Source organism: Erythranthe guttata, chromosome 11 (genome assembly GCF_056151865.1).
Source record: "Erythranthe guttata isolate IM_541 chromosome 11, IM_541, whole genome shotgun sequence".
NCBI lineage: Eukaryota > Viridiplantae > Streptophyta > Magnoliopsida > Lamiales > Phrymaceae > Erythranthe > Erythranthe guttata.
Window position 1 is genome coordinate 175,568 of NC_142543.1, and position 21,589 is coordinate 197,156.

At 33.3% G+C, this 21,589-nt stretch overlaps 4 protein-coding genes across 5 annotated transcripts; all 4 read right to left on the minus strand.

Annotated features, from left to right (window-relative positions):
* Nucleotides 1-25: 25 nt before the first annotated feature.
* Nucleotides 26-5,636, minus strand: LOC105976603 (DEAD-box ATP-dependent RNA helicase 11). Of its 2 annotated transcripts, none has more exons than XM_013001847.2 (7): nt 5,115-5,636; nt 3,861-4,690; nt 3,664-3,747; nt 2,362-2,604; nt 1,706-1,873; nt 1,122-1,235; nt 26-905 (listed from the first exon to the last, which is right to left on the minus strand). In XM_013001847.2, exons 2-7 carry the CDS (start codon nt 4,638-4,640, stop codon nt 387-389), a joined length of 1,908 nt encoding a protein of 635 aa, XP_012857301.2. In that variant the 5' UTR covers nt 4,641-4,690; nt 5,115-5,636; the 3' UTR covers nt 26-386. The 2 variants fall into 2 exon arrangements, with proteins under 2 accessions (XP_012857301.2, XP_088681255.1); XM_088825129.1 differs by having other exon boundaries at nt 3,861-4,644; nt 5,115-5,240.
* Nucleotides 5,637-6,110: 474 nt separating this feature from the next.
* Nucleotides 6,111-9,219, minus strand: LOC105976730 (fatty acyl-CoA reductase 2, chloroplastic). Its single transcript, XM_013001989.2, has 9 exons — nt 8,503-9,219; nt 8,295-8,398; nt 7,986-8,185; nt 7,788-7,888; nt 7,487-7,697; nt 7,242-7,403; nt 7,069-7,150; nt 6,568-6,965; nt 6,111-6,492 (listed from the first exon to the last, which is right to left on the minus strand). The coding sequence occupies exons 1-9, from the start codon at nt 8,831-8,833 to the stop codon at nt 6,327-6,329; spliced, it is 1,755 nt and encodes a 584-aa protein (XP_012857443.2). The 5' UTR covers nt 8,834-9,219; the 3' UTR covers nt 6,111-6,326.
* A 293-nt stretch (nt 9,220-9,512) lies between these two features.
* On the minus strand, nt 9,513-11,083 carry LOC105976699 (acyltransferase GLAUCE). Its single transcript, XM_013001958.2, has 2 exons — nt 10,634-11,083; nt 9,513-10,549 (listed from the first exon to the last, which is right to left on the minus strand). The coding sequence occupies exons 1-2, from the start codon at nt 11,081-11,083 to the stop codon at nt 9,659-9,661; spliced, it is 1,341 nt and encodes a 446-aa protein (XP_012857412.2). The 3' UTR covers nt 9,513-9,658.
* Nucleotides 11,002-13,304, minus strand: LOC105976700 (Ubiquitin carboxyl-terminal hydrolase family protein). Its single transcript, XM_013001960.2, has 3 exons — nt 12,787-13,304; nt 11,790-12,655; nt 11,002-11,124 (listed from the first exon to the last, which is right to left on the minus strand). The coding sequence occupies exons 1-2, from the start codon at nt 13,240-13,242 to the stop codon at nt 11,825-11,827; spliced, it is 1,287 nt and encodes a 428-aa protein (XP_012857414.2). The 5' UTR covers nt 13,243-13,304; the 3' UTR covers nt 11,002-11,124; nt 11,790-11,824.
* Between the last annotated feature and the right edge of the window lie 8,285 nt (nt 13,305-21,589).

Below are 21,589 nucleotides of genomic sequence, written 5' to 3' on the forward strand. Positions count from 1 at the left end.
CTATGGAGAAAGAAAACCTCACACCTGTAGGCCAAATATTGGTACATCCACATTCAATAAGGTAAATCCAGAGCAACATCCATCCATCCATCCATCCATCCATCCACAGTTACAACAAACAAACAAACAACATAGAAATAATGTAGAAAAACAAAATAAAACTTCACTAGGGGTTATCTATTAACCCCCAGTTTAGTTTTCAGCAGTCAATAACTATATGTACTCTGGCTACCATCACATCTCTCCCGTAATCCCAAATGGATTACAACAAGTTAGTATTTCTTTTTAAATTAAATAGTCAAAAGCACATTCTTTTTCATCGTGAAAAACCATCATCATCATCATCATTATTATCAGATTTGGAGATATATACTCAACATATAAAATTAATCCCAGGCACTGGTCATCCCAGGATTGTATCCTCCGCCACCACCATAACCACCACCGCCACCTCCGTAACCACCACCACCGCCACCCCCGTAACCACCGCCACCTCCATAAAAGTCATTGCCGCCGCCACCCCTGTTAAAAGAGGGGTCTCTTCTAAAGTCACGACCACCAAAACGCCCGCCTCCACCACGCTTGCCTTTACCACCTCCATATGAAGCTCGACTTGCAAACCGAGTCAACCACTCAGGAACCTCCTGATTTGCTTCCTTCATCAAATCTGCTAGTGACCTTGCCATCGACATGTTGTTCTCGTTGAAGAATGCTGTAGCCAACCCCGACTTGCCAGCGCGCCCTGTACGTCCTATGCGGTGGACATAGTCATCAATGTCATTGGGGAGGTCAAAGTTGACCACATGAGCAACATGCGGGATATCAAGACCACGAGCTGCCACGTCAGTTGCAACTAATATTGGTGTATTCCCACTCTTAAATGATCTTAATGCCATCTCTCTCTCCTGCAACCACAAATCCATAAGAAGTCATATATGTGATCAAAAAGTTTGTTCAAACATACACAAAACAATGTCAGTTTAACACAGTTTCAATTCAAACTTCTAGTATTAAAAACTAAATCAAGTTCACTCCTCCCACTAAATATCTCAAGTATATGTTATAATAATACAAACAGAGAAATATATCAAAAAGTATTCTGAATTGCATTATTTACTAACCTGTTGTGTTCTATCCCCATGAATGGTAGTAGCAAGAAAACCATTATGACATAACCAATGCTCTAAAGAGTCAGCTCCTTTCTTTGTTTCCACAAACACTAAAGTAAGAGCTTGCTGCACAAATCGGTAATAATCAGGATTCAGGAAACAGAAATGATCTTAACATAAATGGAGAATGAAATAAAAAGAAATATAACTGTTTGGCACCATATATATTGATCTGATACTATATTGATTAGATAGTCGATTATGTACCATGTCTTACATGAACTTCACCAATAGTGAACAATCATTTTTTTCAGTTCACGGATTTTCCAACGTATAGTTTTCATAAAATACACTTGGTAGGACATGATGAATAGAAACGATGACAATTGACATATAAAATTTTCAATTCTAGCCACAACCAAACACAGAGGGGGAAAGAAAAACCATCTTACCTCATTTAATCATTAATGAACTTTCCTATTATTAATTCATGATAAAATCTTCTTAACAAGGCCATAATCTAGTTTCACCAAGTAGGTTAGACAAAAAATTCCAACAAAAGTAAATTCGAAATATTCGCCAGAAAATCAACCTACCTTTCCTTGAACTCCATTTGCCCTCTGTGCATGAAGAAGATCCATCAAATGGCTTCTCTTGTCACTCTCTTGAACATATTCAACTCTTTGAACAATTAAGTCTGTACTGGAACCAACTCTACCGACAGCCAAAAATATGTAATTTGCAAGAAAATCTGACGCCATTCTCTGTATCACATAAAAAAAAAAAAAGGAAATTTCAGAAGTTTAATGGTAAATTACGTACCAATCACCATGAACATAGCAGCACCTCTCCATTCACAATATAGTCAATTTCTTAGTAGAGTGTGTAGCAATGAGGAAAAAATTCATACACCATTACAAAATCATGTTACTCTCTTCTTGAAACTGGATATTAGTTTAAAGTTCAATACGGATGCTGCTTTTCCTCTCGTAAATGCTCTCCTTTATAATTTTAAACTGTCATCATTTACAAATTTGAAACTCGAATTTAAGAAATTCATAGTCAACTTAATTTAAAATGTTAAGGTATATATTTGGAGAAAACAATTAGGCTACAGGCACCCTCTGCCACCATAGCCAACAAATAAACAAGGAATCGCTAACATCTGCATCCCGTAGCAACTTTCATGGTCACTTTTCAACTATTTATGATCACCTATCATTGAGAATCAAGCAGGAAATACAACAAATACCTGAATCTCTTTTGGAAAGGTGGCACTAAACAGCATGGTCTGTCTTTCACCGCGAGGAGGCATATCCATCTGTTCCACTATCTTTCTAATTTGGGGCTCAAAACCCATATCCAGCATTCTATCCGCCTCATCAAGAGCCAAATATCTTATCATTTGTAATGAAACTTTGGCTCTCTCAAGCAAATCAACCAATCTTCCTGGAGTTGCCACCAGAATGTCAACTCCCCTCTCAAGTTCACGCAGCTGCACACAAATTAATGACACTTAGTCCCCTGTACGTAGTAACAAATGTGACAATTTTTTTAACTTTTGAGAGCCTAAAATCTTCAATGAAGAGTCTAGTCAAAACCTGATATGAACTAATCTCAGAATACCAAGGACTACAACTAAAACCCAAATGACACAAAAAACTAAATCATGTCTAATGATTTACCAAATATATACATTGGTGTATGAATTCTGAGCTAATAAAATAAAGAGTCAAAACTTTGAAAATCGCCACTGACAAGTTACTTTCCACCAAATTGCTTCCCTTGTCTAAGGACCCATAGTTTTTAGATTTTTTTCTATCAAGTGTGTCATTTGGTAGCCAGAGAGAAAAAATGGACGACGTTATCTTTCAGCTATAGATAGTAAAAGTCCTCCTTTCTTGAGTATCACATATAAGGAAAATATATAGCATGACATTTGACAATTGAAATCAATAAATGGCGAGATTGGACCAATATATTAATGCCAAATTTTGAAAATGTACCAAATGGGCAGTGACATCACCAAAATAGATTAGTACTACAAAAATTAAGGGAGGGTGAGTGGATAATTCTCCTTTAACATTGTAAATTATAGCAGGATAATACATAGAATTTAATAATTTAACATACTCGCCTTAGAAATGAGATGGTTAAAGGAGTGTCATGGTTTACGCAGGTATCCTTGTGACAAAAATTAAACCGAATTAAACATCATAGATATCTATCAATCAGAAATGAGAGAGAGAGAGAAAGAGAGAGAGAGAGAGAGAGACCTAGTATATTTATAATTTGCTAGCTTCTTGATCTAATGCACTAAAATAATTATTTACATGTTTACTAATCCTTTTTGTATAATTGCACTTAAAACATCATATACATGGTGCTCATAACAGGGCATAATTATCTACAAGTTGTAATGTAAACACATGCATTAAAAGGTAACATTGACCAGATACTTCTGCTTTGGTCCTTCTACATGAATGATGCAGTAATGATCATGTGTCAACCACAAAATGGAACAGAAAATAACAAACATAACACCAACACGAACCTGCTGATTTATCGGTGCTCCACCATAAACAACAACTACTCTGACACCAGTTTGGTAGGAAAACTTTTTAGCTTCCTCATGTATCTGCAGGTGAAATGCAACATAGCCGTCAATGTTTCCTATTTAAAAATTAAACGAAAGAAAAAAAACAAATGGTGAATAGCAAGCAATAAATTATCATTGCATGAGAGGCCCACCTGTATTGAGAGTTCTCTTGTTGGCGCAAGAATAAGAGCTAGTGGATAAACAGTGCGAACTCCACGTTGTCTTTGAGGAAGCTGACCCCTCATAATTCCACTAATGATCGGGAAGCAAAATGCGGCTGTCTTGCCTGAGCCAGTCTGAGCACAAGCCATCAAATCCCGTCCTGCTAGTGAAATGGGTATTGCGTGCCTTTGAACAGGAGTTGGTTTCACATATTTACACCTGCGGATATTCAAATTCAGTGCATCCCCCAAATCTATATCTGCAAATGTATTCACAGGTGGCGGCACATTATCCCCACTCGTCTCCACCGGAATATCCTCATAAGCATCAAAGTTAATGCCAGTGTTCTCCTGCTGGTTAAACACATTCTCTGCTTCAGTTTCCACCTCATCGGTACCAAAAGGATTGACCTCCCGATCCCTACCACCCCAACCACCACGGCCGCCCCAACCACCAATTCCACGACCGCCACCACCAACACCAACACCAACACCACCACCACCATATCCCTGGCGGCCAGAATCAGGCCTAGGGCCAGCCCACCGGGAGCCACTAGTGGGCCCACCATAACCAGACCTATCATTACCAAATGGTGGTCCACCAAGTGATGGTGCTGGTGGCTCAGAGGCAGGAGGCCTGTTCCTAAGGTGCGGGGGAACATATGCAGGCTTAGTCGGAGCTGATGGGCGTTCACTCCCACCACTAGGCCCAGCATTATCAGTAGATCCAGTAACTACATTATCAACAGCATCTGCCCATGAACTCTTCATTTTCCTATGGTAATTCTTCAAAAATACTTCTCAGTCTAATTACAGAAAATCTGCGATCCCAAAAACCGTAGATAAGTTAGACTTTGAAGTTTTCAATATGTTCAAAAAAAACAAGGAAAAAATTATTAGATCGGGCATCGCTTGGTACCAAAAAAATCTAAAAAAATCTAATCAAACTTTTCCTCCTAGAAAATGTGAGGAAACATAAATCAATACAAAAGGAGAACGGCAGTTAGTAAATGCAAGCAAACTTTCGGAGTTAAAAAAAAATAACAACAATCGGAAACAGATGCCGAGATAGACAAAAATAAAACCGAATTCATCTCCAGAAACTCGGATTGCGTCTGTATAATGTGTGAGCACAAACATAGATGGATAGATAGATAGATAGATAAAGGTATATGCATGACGAAGAAAAACACATCGAGGTGCGCGTGTGAGTGTGTATGTAAATGCAGAGTGGCGGAAGGGAACCTGCGAGCGAGATCAGCAATGGACTTTGGAGTAAATCTTTTGCGGTAGAGAGACGGTGACACAAGAAATTTCAAAACCCTAGCCAGGAGAAAATATAGGAGGAGAGCAGAGCAGACAAAAAGCGAAATAATAGAGAGAGAGAGGATTTCATCACTTTTATTTATTTCAGATTTACTCCTCTTTACTTTTACTTTTACCCGACTTTACTACGACTCTCTAAAGTCTAAACTGTTAAACGTGCTTCTGTTTCCACCCCCCGGTCAAAGTCGCGTTCTCCTCAACTGGAATACAACGCCTTATATTTTTTTTAGGAAATTAATACAAATTCCTAAACAAATAAGTATCTAACTAAAATTACATTATGAAGCTGGATATTTATTTAAAATTAAATAATATACACTTTCATTATTTATTTATAAAAATTATTCTAAGATCTTCTTGTTCAAACGGCTATGTTCGTTCGAGCTCGCCACCTACCACCTATTATTCTTTCTTTAGTGCGATCAGATGAGTGTTATATGCAAGTTGTCTGTCGACAACTTTCTTGTCATTTGAGCCTCTTCTTATGGCGATCACTTTAGTGCACCTCGATACTAGCCATTCATCGGGCTTTGGCTTGATGGAGTCGGTTCTTATCGTTGTTGGGCCTTGATCCAATAATTTTAGTTTGGGGAGGGTTCGGCCCAATATTGCGGCACCAACACCATCAAGATGTTTGGTGGTCTAACTTTGGGATTGGGCTCTGTGTATGAACACATAGATAACTTCCTAGTAATGCATGGTAACAATGCTAATTAATTCCTTTCTATATATATATATATATATATATATATATATATATATATATATATATATATATATATATATATATATTAAGTGATTGTGCATCAACTAAAGTTCACATCTTTAAACATTGAGGTGTGTTTTTTATTCAACAAAAATGATCAAGAATGTAGGTAATCTTGAGATGTTAATATTGCACTCGGTCCTCTTTCAGAAACATATTCTTGGTTTAGTTTATAACAACAACAACAACATGTTCTTAATTGCATATAATATCCTAGTTACACCAAATGTGGTTTCTTGCAGAAGCAAAGAAACCGAAACATCATTTACGTACGTACGGCCACCACGGGTATATAATATATATATTATCATGATCGAACCATAAACGGAGAAAGTAGGTAGATAAAACAGAAAGAAAATGGATATTCAACTGTTGAGACCTCTTCCCTTCATGACGTGCCTCCTCAAGCCCGGAATGTGAACATTACTTATATAATCCTCCCAATCTATCTTCTCCACATCAAATCCAAACTCTTGTCTCTCTTCCTTTGACATACACCCCATCAATCTTTTTGTGTTGCTGTTATCGAACCTGAATAATAAAAAAAATTCAAGATTAAATTTCGTGAAACCAGAGAATATGTTAATATCTTTTCTTAACTTTTACCTTCCACCGTAGAAAGTGTAGGACTCGTAGATATTAGCCAAGTACTTAGCTTGTTCGACCGATTTTCTACAAATGGTTTCGAGTTTTTGTGACAACTTGCCATCAAGGTTGGCCAAAGCGCCTAATCCAGTTCGATTGATAGCATGCCTCCATAGGTGAGAGGAGAAATCTTCCATGGAGTGGAATAGCTTCATTTTTGGAACACGAACTGGATTCCCAGTCGAATCCATGAACGGCGATGAATTGAAGTGCTGATAGAGTAATTCAGCCAAGTCCCTAAAAACTAAGGGGTTCACAACAGATGAAGCAACTTGATATATGTTGTATTCTGGTTTTCCAGCTTCACCATGCTTCGCCATTGCTGCCAGAGTCGCATTCACAACCATATCTGCCGGAACCTTAATCAAGAAAGTAAAACCCACGTTTTTTAGTTACAGATATATATACACGCACACACACACACACACACACACTTGTGTGTAAGAAGATGTAACAACTTACTACATCAAGAACTCCATTGGGGTCGACGAGGAATCCAGTGAGCTGTCCTTTACCGTATTGGAGAATGATTGGATCCATCATCCTGCAGGAATATGTATGTATGTAATTAATGTGAGAGTTGAGTGAAAGATGAAAGATAGATGTAAAAAAGGTTTGGGTTCGAGTCGAGGGACCTGTTTCCTTCCATCCAACCAGGGAAGGGTTCTTTGTAGGTGCTCTCGATAACACTCGGTCTTATTACAACAACAGGTACCTCACCCCTTAAATTATCTATCATCATTTCTCCCATTGCCTTTGTGAATACATATGTATCTTGCCACCCATATTTCTTTGCCCTGACCATATTCAATACCATCGGTTTAATTAATCGTATCACAAAAAATGTATTCTATATAATAATTTTGTTATAATTAATTACCTCTGCATGCCTAATTCTTTCATTTTGTGTAGAAGTGAACTGTCTTGGAGGGATTGTTTGGATTCAACAAGTAACTTGATTTCATCTTCAACAATCAATTTGGGAAGTGATCCATGGTGGAGGACCGCCTCTTCGACGCCTGCTGATATACTTTCTCCGGCGCAGAAAGGCTTCTCCATGATTCTGCCTTGCCTTTGTCCATTTACATAAGCTGAAATAAATAATAATATGAAAAGTAAGTTAGGATGGACATTACTACAGTTTGATGATTGAAAGCTGAATAAAAAGAAAAGAAACTAGCCTGTTGATACTTGTAGGAAGAGCTTAAGTTTAAGGCACTGTTTGGCAAAACCAATGAGCCTAGTGGGTCCACCAGTGTTTATATCCAGAGCTGTATCATACCTGAAATTCAACATATGAATGGGATGGATGGGGATCAATATAATTAAATAAAATGCTTTATCAAATAGTAATTAAAGAAGTGATTAATTCATGTGACCTTTCATCAAAAGTGGTGTTAGCAGCAGAATTGATGATGACGTCAAGCTCATCGGTCATAAAATCAAAAGTGTGTTTGTCAAGACCAAGATTGGTTTCACAAACATTACCAACCACAGGAATCAGCTTACTCAACATGAAACCTTGGTAACTTTTCCCATGTTTTTCCTTTAGATTCTTGAATAGCTCTGCATTTATCACCTACACTTACATTTCTTTACCAATCACACACTTGTCTTTTTTCTTCTTCTTTTTTTTTTTTTAACAAAAAATAAAAATAATAATAAATCAAGAATATATCATCACATACTTCATTCTTCAATCTCTCCAGTGCAGCTTCACTGTTCTTTGCCTTGATCAACACATATATCTTTTGAACATCAGGTGCTGTCCTCAGCATTTTCTCAATCAGAACTGATGTTCACACAACAAACAATTTACATTTAAATTTAAATTAAAATACTTTTATTCGACATATAATAATACGTAAACAGATGAATAAACAGAGAGAAGATCACCTTTGCCTAAGAATCCAGTTCCACCAGTTATGAGAAATGTCTTCCCTTTGAGAAACTTGACAATGCCAATACTACCCTCGTCATGCATCTCCACTTGCCCCGGGCTTAAAACTAGACTTGCGGGCCCCATCAATGCGGGCGAGCTAACCAACGGTGACGGTGATGATTCTGTCAAAACAGATGATATCCCACTCGACTTTATTGCATGATGATTGTTGTTAGTACCGCTTTGACAGCTTATCACACTCATCTTATTTTTCGAAAAAGACAACGACTGTTTGACTTTCACAATGGCGGAGATGGAGGAGGAACTCAGAGAGATAGCCTCCATTGTTGCAATGGAGATGGAGGAAAAGAAAAGTGTAAAAATTAGATTGTTTGAAGAGAAATGGTTTGGTTAAGCAGAGTTAGCTAATCAACTTTGTTTTTTAGTATATTTTGGTAATAAGATAAGAGGTTGGTATAGATTAAGAGAAAGGTAGAAAGGTGAGGAATGAGAAATAAAGAATAGTAGTAAAATGAATTTAAGGGGGTGAGGAGATGAGAATTAGGAGAATAACAAGAAGAGGCTCTCTTTTTGCCTCTTCACACCATCATTAATTGCTTATTATTATTATTTTCTTTTTTCTTTCTGTTTTAACATAAAAACTCAATCTTTTACCATATCATTTATAGAGGTGAGAATGAACCAGAATAAAGGGCGTGATAATTAATTAATATTTATATTTATATTAAAATATTGGTGGAATATAATAGTTAGTTGAACCTTAAATACAGATGAACTAAGTTAGATTAATTATTAAGCAATATAAAAGTGACACCCGTGCAATGAAGAAATGGATCGATGTGTGTTTGAAGTTTTATCTGTCTATTAGTAAACGAGTTTGCTAACTAACTACTATTCTGTACTGCATCTGTATCTATATTGATGATAACAAAATGATCTCGATTTATTTATAATGGGCTTCCACTCAAAAAGCCCAAATATAAGCACAAATCATTAAAAGGCCTTTCAACAAACCTCTTACTTGTTATATTACTCCGATTAAGCTGACTTAATATATGCGAAACACATAAATACATTATTAGAACAATGGGTAGTATTATTTATTTTACACACATCCATCATCCACACATATATATATATATATATATATTACATATGTTGAAAGAAGTGATGCAAGTGAAATAAGATCCGGTCCATGAGTTGAGCAGGTTGCACGCAGAGGACGTTGACACCAAGACCATCAGCATCGGCATCACCATGCAGTATGACGAAACACATCTGCAAAGGGTCGACCAAAGGCCCAAAGTGGACCGATTTCCCCCATGGGAACACCACTCTATCGAACCCTAACCCTGACCATGGCGTCAGCAGCACATCCTCTCCACAAAGGACCCTTCTCTTGATCTCCCACCAGTCTATCGTCACTCCTCCAGATTCCACGCCGTACTCTTCGTTAGCCCTATTTATCCCTTCCCCCACCATTTCCACTAGCTTCGAGAACGCCCACTTCTCCATGTCCTCGCACTTCGCCGACGCGTAAGCCACCCCCACCGCGTTCCCACAATATTCAGGCGGCAACGGCGGTTTCACCCTTGACCTCACATCCAACACGGTAACGATGGTGCTATCTTTATTATCATTAATGCACGGAGAGGAAAGAGCTCTGCACCGCCATAGGAGCGCTGCCACCACGTTGAATGTGCTGATCTTTCCCGATTCAATATTATCAGCTGCCGCCTTTGCCTTCAACAAATTTATGTCGCTTGAGCTTAATTTCACGACTTTGAAGTCAACATTATCAATATTTTGGTCATTGGGCGGCGGGGGCGGGGGCGGCGAGGGTTGTGGGAGTGGGACGTGCGGCGGCAATCTGACGGGGAGGAGGCGGCGATCGTTGATGGGGACGAACGGCGGTGGTCTGTCGTCATCAAATGCCTGCGACGCTAGATTTTCTCTGAACATTTTGGCAGCTAATCCATCAAGCAAGACGTGATCGTTCGACATTCCAAATGCAAAACCACCGCACTTGAATGATGTGACCTACATGCACGTTAATTGTCGAAATTATAAAAAGTTTGCTAATCTAGAATTTACTGTTGCACTAAACACTAATTAACTAGTAACCTGAAAAACACAAAGGGGCTGTTTATCATCATCCAAACCGGGCAACTTATCGCCAGCAAGCTGTTGAAATGCAGGATTGGGAGAGAGCAAATCACCCAATTCTTCAAGGGTAAATTCAGAAGAAGCGAAAACGAAGCCGGCTCCCTGCGAATTGCAGTCAATCTCGAGGCGGCCTGATTGGTGGTTCCATTTGAGTCTTCCGGCCATAAAATCATAAGGCACAAGCACCTTCTCGACAGCCATTTTGAGCCTTTGGGACACTAACTCAGGTGGATAATCTGGATTGGCTTTGAAGAAGTAAGCTGTTTGGATATTGTAACAGAGGAAGTGGTCTACATCGGACAAAAAGAAGGATCTTTTCTGAGTCCGTTGTGATGGAAACACCAGTTTTGATTCTTCGATTTTGACCTTGAGGTCTTTCATGGCAGGGTTGGGAGATATGATTTTCATGGCAGCTATCAATCTTTGATTCTAAATGAATGAATGCAAATCTACTACAAGAGGGAGACTTGTTATGAAATATTTTTTTGTTGTGTACATATATATAAGACTTGCCTTAGATTTCGGCAATCGGATTTGGTCGATGAGAAAATTCCAAAAATGATATATGATGAATTAAATTGGCAGAAATAGTAAATAGATTTGTTGATATTATGATGCATGCGTGTGTAAGCATTTGACTGATATATATAATTCGTCCAAAACTGATGATGATGAATTGTATATTAATAGGTATGGCAGTGAGAATGAAGTCAAATATATATATATGCATCAATTTTTGTTTGACATCACCTATGTTGACTTATCAAATCAATATTGAGTCACTGAGTTTGGCTTAGCGGTGATAGTGATACAGTTAGCTAGTAGCGGTGATGTGTAGTCGGCTGCATTTATAGTTGTATGACCAAATTGCTTCATTTTTCTTTAATATTTTTGCAATTATTCGCCATCAAATGGATATTAACTTAAACGCCATATCCCTATAGAGAAAACACATAATTAATTCCCTTGAAAACCTTGGATTTAACCAGTGTACTAAATGATAAAGTGACAAAAGGAAGAAATGACTACTACTGCCAAAACAAATACCATATCGAATTCCAGGCAAAACCGAAAAGAATGTGAATAAGCATCATGGCAAGAAAATAAGACAAACCTCCACAAACGATTCATTCGACAGTTGCATCAACGCTAATCCTCATCCGAATCAAAGTATTCATCACTCACATCCACTTCTTCTTCTTCATCACTTTCTTCTTCCTCTTCCCCTGCATTCTCTTCCACACCCTTATCAACTAAACTGTCTAGATTATGCATCATCATATCAGTCGCTTTATTTCGATATATCAATCCAGTTCTCATAACATAGTGTAGTTTATCTCTGTGTCGAGCAAGTGGATGTGGATCAACCAATCTCCCCCGACGGTACCCCTCTCTCAACGCCACAGTCGTAGTCTTGCATTTCAACGATAGGTAGAATATCCCTGGGTATCTCGTAAATACTCGAGTAAACTTGTGAGGAAGATTCAATTCCTCTCTCATGCACCTCAAGTAATTTCTCTTAGTCTTCTTGTAAATAGTCAACCCCAAAAGCTCGTGCAAAACCCCAACAACCCTTTTCTCCATAAGCTCGCTATTGGGGTCGATTCCCCTTGAATCTTCGTAGGGAGAAATGTAAGGCAATTTATGAAACTCGTCCATCCATGCTTTCACCTTCTTTTGTGCTCCATAACCCCTTGGAAAACTCATCGGAAACTCTAGTGCAGATTTCCCCCTCTTGAATTCTCTGTAACTGGAAATGTCGTTGTTGCCATCGATGCTCCCTCCTGTGCTTTTGTCGTTCATTTTCTGCAACATAGAAACGGAATATTCTTCCGGCCATTGGACAAGCTTCAAGCAATTCAATCCACTGGTTTCCTTAACCACACGAAAATGATCGGGATACTTCCTAATTAAGATTCTGTCGAAATCATCGGGCAATCCCAAGTCCCATTTCAATGGATGTAGAGATTGGAAAGGCAGCTGTGACCATTTAAAACTAAAATCAGCAATTAAAACTACATAGGAAAAGAATCCAATTCAGACAATAATTTGAACATTTAGATAGAAAAAGAAGAAAGAAAAGATAGCAAAAGCAAAGGGGAGGGTTTCACCATTTTATTCCTGGTCATCATGAGAAGCCTGCAAAGCCTCTCGACAATATCATCTTCACACTCCTCGAACACTTTGATTTCTCTGTCGTGCATGATTTTGCCCAAGGGGGCCAATTTGAAACAGGGCAAAGAGGGGTATTTAGGATGAGGGTACTCCTCGAACAGGGTAGGGTACCTGCGCATAAAGCGCATAGTTGGTACGGTGAGACCCAGCAGCTTTTGAGAATCTGCAAGAGATTTCGAGGTTAAGTAGCCCGTCGGAGAGCGGACGATGGCGTCCTTGATCAAGGAAGCAGCTTTGATGTCAGTTTGTACGTCGATTATGTGGTCCAGTGACCGGTTTTTGACCCATTTTAACCGGACTTTGGCTATTATTGTTCTGTAATGCAGAAGATTGTGAAGTGAGGATGATTTTGATAATAAAACTGAATCAAGGAACTTTGCTTTCGAGTTCATCGGCGCGCCGGCGGAGGAATTTGCAGAGGGGGGAGGGCACACCGCACACTGAACTGAAATTGAAATGAGTTGTTTATTTGTGAAATTGAAAGCTGCAATTTTTATTTACTTATTATTGGGAGATTTACGATTTTAGGTTTATTATTTTCAAATGTATTATTCCATTTTTTTAAACGGAATTGAAATAACTTTTACAATCTGAAAAAAATGATTTTTTATTTTTATTTTCAGATATCGTCAGTCTGATAAAACAGTATTCAATCATATAAATAGAATTTCTTGATTATATCTCTCCCTAGAGAGTAAAACAAATAAGAAATAATCAAAGTAGAAAATAGAAAACCTTATGGGGGCAAATGCAATGCATTAGTAGCAGCAGCAGCAAACAAGTTGTATTCTTGTTCGATTGAATCCGACTTCTTATTGCAGGGATGATTACTATCAAGTCGAATCAAGTCGTTCAGATAAAAAACTATATATACTAAGTAACTAGTATGGCATATTCCTAGACTGAGGCTAACTGTTTCTTTACACATTACACAAACTTCAAGCTCTAGCTGTTGTCGTTGAAGGATTTCGGGTTTCGGGTTTCATGCACACTTATCTCATCCATCTCTCACACCTAAACACTTAGATAATTTACTTCTTTCTATTATTTCAAATCAACAATTCAACCAAATATCCAAATCAAGAAAAAAATCCATTACATAATTAGTTTTACAATACAACTCTAATAATACATTGACAGTTGACACGCATACATACCTTCTGCAGCCGATTGTAGCTCACATCATCTTTACGCTTTGACCACAATACATTGTTAGAAACTGACGATCCAATCCATTACAGGTATCCTAAGGCAGCGTTCCGGAGATGTTCTCCTCCAATCGATTCGGATAATTGGTACTAGCCTCGTTACAATATATCGTCACTGCTATTATCTATATTTTGAGCATTAATTTGCATATTTTCCACCCTAGTTACACTTCTTCTTGTCACTAATTCTCATCTATATATAATATAAAAAGAGAATCTATGCCCTCAATGATTGACATGTGGCAAATGATGATGTCATTTGTCAAAATTGCTTAGTTGGAGTTCAATTGATGAGGTGGATTTTTCAATTGATCATGTGTCATTTTTATTTAGGTATGTTTTTAAGTTCTTTCCTATTTCACATTTACACAATCATTTAATAATTACCACATATTAACATATAATATTTCAGGAATTTAATTTCCTATCATTTCTAAAAATATTATATTTTTTATAGTTTTAATTTTTTGAACTATATTTTTCGTCTATTCTTTTTTATTTTTAAATTCAGAACACTCAATTTTTAACGAATATTCGATTTTTTATATCATATTTTACACACTATTTTTTTATAGCGAAATAATTATTATTATATTTAATTATCTATACATGGTTGATTAATTGTTTTTATCTCACGTTTTTAATTTAATTCTCCGAAATATATTTTTCGAATGTCTTTTTTTTTTTTTTAAATAGAACACTCATTTTTTATGATATATATTTTGGAATTTAGTTTTTTTAATAATAATATTCGAAAATAATAATAATAATACTAATAATTATTATTTTTACAAATCATTAATAATTATTAATCACTATACATGGATTTTTTTTGTTTAAATGTTTTGCCAACTTAATGTATATGTATTAATTTAATTTTATAAATATTAATAACTAAACAACATTTAAAATTGAAATTAAAATTTTTGTATTCCAAATTTTGAATTTCAAATATTTTTTTACTATAAATTATCAATCATTCCCCAATTTTATGTCATATAATTTGATTTCTTACCTTTTTAAGTTGATTGGTTTTGATTCATATGGTTAATTCATGGAAAATATCTAATCAAATAATTGGTAAGATTATAACATTAAATGTGTATTTCCATAAGAACTTACTGTTTATTTTTTTATTATATAAAATTCAAGTATAAATACCCCTCATTCCAATCCATTTCACTCACTCATACTCTCCACCCGAATTTTACACTCGCATAAAAATAAAAAAAATAGGTCAGCCCGAAATGGCTGCAAAGAGGAAATATTGTATTTTTTTGTTGTTAATATATTCATAGTTTTACATGTTCTTTATTTCATTATTTTGATATAATGTATGTGTCTAATGGTTATTTACACATATACATGTATTTAGTCTAACATGTTATTTGTTGTTTGTTTATGTTATTTTTGTAGATATTATGGATAATATCGACATATGGGCTATGTGTGACGACATTGGTTGCGTCAAAGGAATAGAAAGAATTTCGTGAATCTCATATGAATTGTGCGAGAAAAAATACTCATTTTTTTCAATCCTTAAAAGACCGTCATCGAAGTGATAAATGTAAAACATTATATGCAATTATCAATTTTCTATTCTTTATATATGTCTGTAATTATTTTTAATATTGTTTCATCAAGCTCATTTAGTATATGGTTATATATGCAATTTCGCTATTTAAAATTTTATATATTTCATTTTTTAATTCGTGTAAAGTTGGATCATCTGTCGTTTTTGTTTTTGGAAACTTATTGTTTTCGTCTTTTTTTCTTGATTTGTTTCACTTAACTACATTGAAATGTTGAGTGCTAATATATTATCACTAATTCATTATATAGTAATTATATTGTTTTATAATTGTACATTAATTTAGTTTATTAATGCATTATTATATTAATGGAATGGTAATATGTCAATTAATGGAATAAAATATTGTATCGAGTTGTCCTTTTTATATACTCAATCTTAGGAAATTATAATATATTAATTGAATAGTAATATGTCAATTAATGGAATGAAATATATTTAAATTGTCATAAATAATTTAATAAATGGTATATATAAGTAACATATTTCAATATTATTCCATTAAATATTTAATGAAGTAATAAAACGCATTATTAACTAGATTTTTATTTTTTATTACATTTATTACGAATTAATTATTTTAATAATTTTTTATTATATAAATTACTTTATTTATTTAATTTTCCTAGCATTTTTCATTATGATTTTTTTTTTTGTATTTTCGATAATGTTGTAACATAAGTATTTGTAATGATTATTTTGCATATCAACTTATACTTTAGAGAAGAAAAAAAATAATGTCTTACATTAGCATGAAATAATAATTTGACTTGATTTGTTTGATATTCTTATTAAAAGTATTGATTTGAAGGATAAGATTAATGACTTGATTTCATTTGTTTGATATTCTTATTTAAAGTATGAATTTTAAGGATATGATTGATCACTGATTTTATTTGTTTATTTATTTTTTGTTATGTTTGTCTTTGTTAAATACAAATTGATATTATTTAGGTTTCTATTTATTATTGTATCAAATCAATGTGTGTATTATGCTAAATAAATTATGAGCATAATATTTTATACCTAATAAACACGTAAAAGTGGTAATATTTTAAAAGCCATGTTATATTAAAATTGGTTACTTTTGTTATGTTTCCTTGGTTATGTTTCCTTGGTTATGTTATTTCTGATTCTGATTAATTCATTACTATTTAATGTTATTATCAAATCAATACATGTGATTTGAATAATTTTTTTAGTAACCCCTAACAATCGCATTTATATTATGCATCTCAATAATTTCGGATTCTTATTAATTCTAATTGTTTGAATTTGTTTGATTTGTTCTAACCGAGTAACACAAAAAATAATAAAATATATTGTTTGCTTAAAGTTATTTTATTAACTTATTTAGTATGTGAAAATGAAGTATAAAGACCATCAACACAAACTGATCATTTATCTCATTCTTTCTCAACACGTTTTGTTATGATCATGCTAAACCAAGGTCCTCACCTTAAAACTTTTTTTTCTTCATATTAATGTTTTGTAATTTCATAATGCGATCAGTATTGTGCGATGTGCATGCTCGCTTTGAAGCATTTTATTTATCGCCAAGTGTTTATTACGTTATACGTTTATTATGTATGCGTATGTATAATAATCTAACAAATCATTGTTTTGCTTTCCTTTTAATTTTCAGATCCATGGATAACATCGTGTGTGCTATATGCGGCGACGTCCGCAAGGGAGAAAGAAGCATTGTGGCGTTGCGTAGAATACAAATATATGATTTAGATATATTATATGGATGGGTTTTAAAAACTTTTACTTCTGGTTTTCCATCTTTGATTATACATTCAATATTTGTAAGTTTAGTTTCGATGAAGAAGTTGAGTTTAATGAAGGTGATAATGTAATAAAAAAATACTAAAGTAACTCATGTATGTATTTCGTTATTTGTAATAGAGATTCTTATATAATTTGTTGAACATATTTAAATAAATCTTCTTTAGTGTTTATATTTTTATGTTACAATATTAATTTGTACGTATCGTAATAATTCTTTTATTTTTATCATTTTTTAATATTTATGTAAAATATTATTAGTTTGTACGTTCATAATTTTTTTTTTGCTGTTAATCTTTTGAATCTTTATGTACATACATGATATTAGATTCACCCTTCTTCATTCACTGTAATTCCAATATTATGATATATTAGAAACATTGTGCCTAGATGTATTTGTGACAATATTTGATTTTGTATGTTTTGAAATAGGAATAATTATTTATGCAAGCATATTAGGATTTAGAAGTAATGTTTTTGCAGAAAAACCTATACTAACTAGAGAAATATATAAATTATATAGCATTCTACATTGATCAGGGAAGGAAAAAAACACATTAAAAATAATGTGTGAAATATATAGTAAAATATACATATGTGAAAATCGATGTTGTCAATCCGATAGGACATTATGTGTGTGTATTCTTTGGATCATTAAAAACATTTTAGAGAAATTATCTCTTTCCCTAAAACAAAATGGTTTGATATTCCAATGAAAAGAAATCGACGTACAATATTACGAGATTGATATTTATGAAGTAGGTCTCGATTACGGATTTGTTGAGATTGCAAACTGAAATTTGAGGAAGATCTCTGTGAGTATGAGTATTAATATTAGTATTAGTAGTAGTATTAGTATTAATATTAGTATTAGTATTAATATTATTATTAGTTTTAGTATTAGTATTAGTATTAGTATTAGTATTAGTATTAGTATTAGTATTAGTAATAGTATTAGTATTAGTATTAGTATTAGTATTAGTATTAGTATTAATATTAGTATTAGTATTAGTATTAGTATTAGTATTAGTATTAGTATTAGTATTAGTATTAGTATTAGTATTAGTATTAGTATTAGTATTAGTATTAATATCAATATCAATATCAATATTAGTATCAGTATTAATAACAGTATCAATATCACTATGAGTATGAGTATGCATGAGTATGAGTATGAGTATGAGTATGAGTATGAGTATGAGTATGAGTATGAGTATGAGTATGAGTATGAGTATGAGTACGAGTATAAGTATGGGTATAAATATCAGTATCAGTATTCGTATCAGTATTAATATCAGTATAAGTATCAGTATAATATCAGTAGCAGTATCATCAATAGTATCAATATCAATATCACTATCAGTATAAGTATTAATATCAATATCAATATCAATATCAATATCAATATCAATATCAATATCAATATCAATATCAATATCAGTATCAATATTAGTATTAGTATTAGTTATATTAGTATTAGTATTAGTATTAGTATTAGTATTAGTATTAGTATTAGTATTAGTATTAGTATGAGTATCAGTATCAATATCAGTATCTGTATTAGTATCAATATTAGTATCAGTATCACTATCAGTATTAGTATTTATCAATAACAACATCAGTATGAGTATGAGTATGAGTATCCATATCAGTATCAATATATGTATCAATATCTATATCTATATTAGTATTGGTATGAGTATTGGTATGATTATTGGTATGAATATTGGTATGAATATTAGTATCGGTATTAGTATTGGTATAAGTATTAATAATAATATTAGTATTTGTATCGGTATCGGTATCGGTATCAGTATCAATATGTACGTATCAGTATGTGTATTAATATTCGTATCAAATTAATATCAGTATCAGTATCAATACCAATATCAATATTATTATCAATATTAGTATTATTATTAGTATTCAAATTCATATTAGTCTTGGCTTATTAGCATTAACATTAGCATTAGCATTAGTATTAGTATAAGTTTTCTTATTAGTATTGGCTTATTAGTTTAAACATTAAATATTCATATTAGAAGTGGCGTATTATTATTAATATTAGTGTTGATATTAATATTAGTATTAGACTATTAGTATTAATCATCGTATTAATATTAAAATTAGTATTAATATTAGTATTATTAGTGTTGATTTTAGTATTAATATTAGTATTGATATTAGTATTATCAATGTTGGTTTTAGTATTAGTAGTAGTAGTTGTTAGTGGAATATTAGTGTTAATATTAGGGTGGATAGGCAATTGTACGCCGCAATGTCCAGAGATAAAAGTAGATTTGAGATAAAAAATAATTATCAACTCAGAATCGGGCGATATAACTAAAATTACGAGCAATGTTGTGTGACAAAAGATTTTCAGCGAATATGAAGGTAAATCACAAACAAATGAATATTTTGTATTATTTACATGTATGTCAACTGTTCAAAGTTTTCGTTCGTTTTATTTTATCCAAAATATTTTTTTTGAAAAAATTGATCTCGTGCATCGCACGGGTGAATTACTAGTTTCTGAATTAAAATTAAAAAAAAAATCTTCCTATATATAACCGCTATCGTATTCAGAAATTTCTATTAAATATTGGATTCAAAAAAAGAAAGAAAAAAGAATCGTAATTGATATAAAAACAATTGGGTTTGGCCCAACTTTGAGAAGTATTATTATGGTTGTTTGGGCTCACCCATAATTAATTTCGATGGGCTTTATCGTCTAATTGTTTGGGCGTGGATTTCGATTTTGGCCCATCAAACTACATATAATTCTATTTTATATAAACTGATCGTAATAAATATTCATGTCTTTCAAATTAAACACATACCTCAAGTAGTAAAACATAATGTTGTTAAACAAAAAAAGATGGAAATGTTTGTTATAAGAGGAAACAATATATAAGATGGTCCTAGGTTACTACAATTAGTAATTATTAATTAGTACTTAGTACTACTAGCTAGTGTCTTGTTTTGTCACTTTGTTGAGTTTGGACCCAATTAATTATGTGTCATTATCGAACTTACTTTAGTCCATACGAAACAATACACTAATTTTTCAAAAAAAAAAAAAAAAAAAAAAAAAACAATACACTAATTAAAATCATGATAGAATTTATATCTATATATACAAAAAATTAAATATGTCAGCATCTAAAGCTTGGCTTTTTCAATAATTAACTGGAAGGCCAACAAGCAAGGGTGTGCAGTGTAGTGTAGCTACTTGGGAGAATGGTTAGAAAAGGGATTTTCAACCTAGCTTGCTTTGGATCTCCTCCTTTGATTTATTTTTAGGACCACTTCTTTCTAAATAATGCCAAAATTATATATATATCAAAATACTTCAATTCCAAAGACCCCACTAATTTATTTATGGACTCTCTGACATTTTTCTCATATTGAGTATTTATTTTCCTTGTTGTTGAAAATTGAGTAAATAATAAGCAATTGCAATAAACATGGTCCAATGTCAAGTCACAATGTTACACTGCCATCCGATAGTGAGGCTGCAGAAATGATTGCGAAAACTAGGACGAAAATTAACATGCTATATATTTAATATATATCCCTATTTATTAATTAATATTTTATATATATATATATATATATATATATATATATATATATATATATATATAGAGAGAGAGAGAGAGAGAGAGAGAGAGAGAGAGAGAGATATGGCATATATATAATATATGCACAGGAGGCATTCTTGCAATTAGTAGAAACATAAGATCGATAGTATATGGTTAAAAAGATGGTGTGTGTGTATATGTAGAGTCAACATCTGAAATCAAGAATGTGGACCAGTTGATATTATTTATACAGTATATTCATGGGAATGTCATTGCGATGCAACTTGCAACTATCAATTTTAATGTGATATATTTATTATTTTAATGATATGATTTTAAATACAAGTTACAAGTTACAATCGCATTATATCATTTTATTTTGCAACAAAAAATAAAAAAATAAATAAATGGTTGCGGTGACAATAGTCTAATATGAATCAAGTAAAAGATATTCACCGGGTGCCTATTAAACTTCATTTGTTTCAATAAAAATACTATATATGATTTTAATCTTATTTTCTGACTATAATTTTATCTTAGTTTTCTATTCATGAATACACTTTAC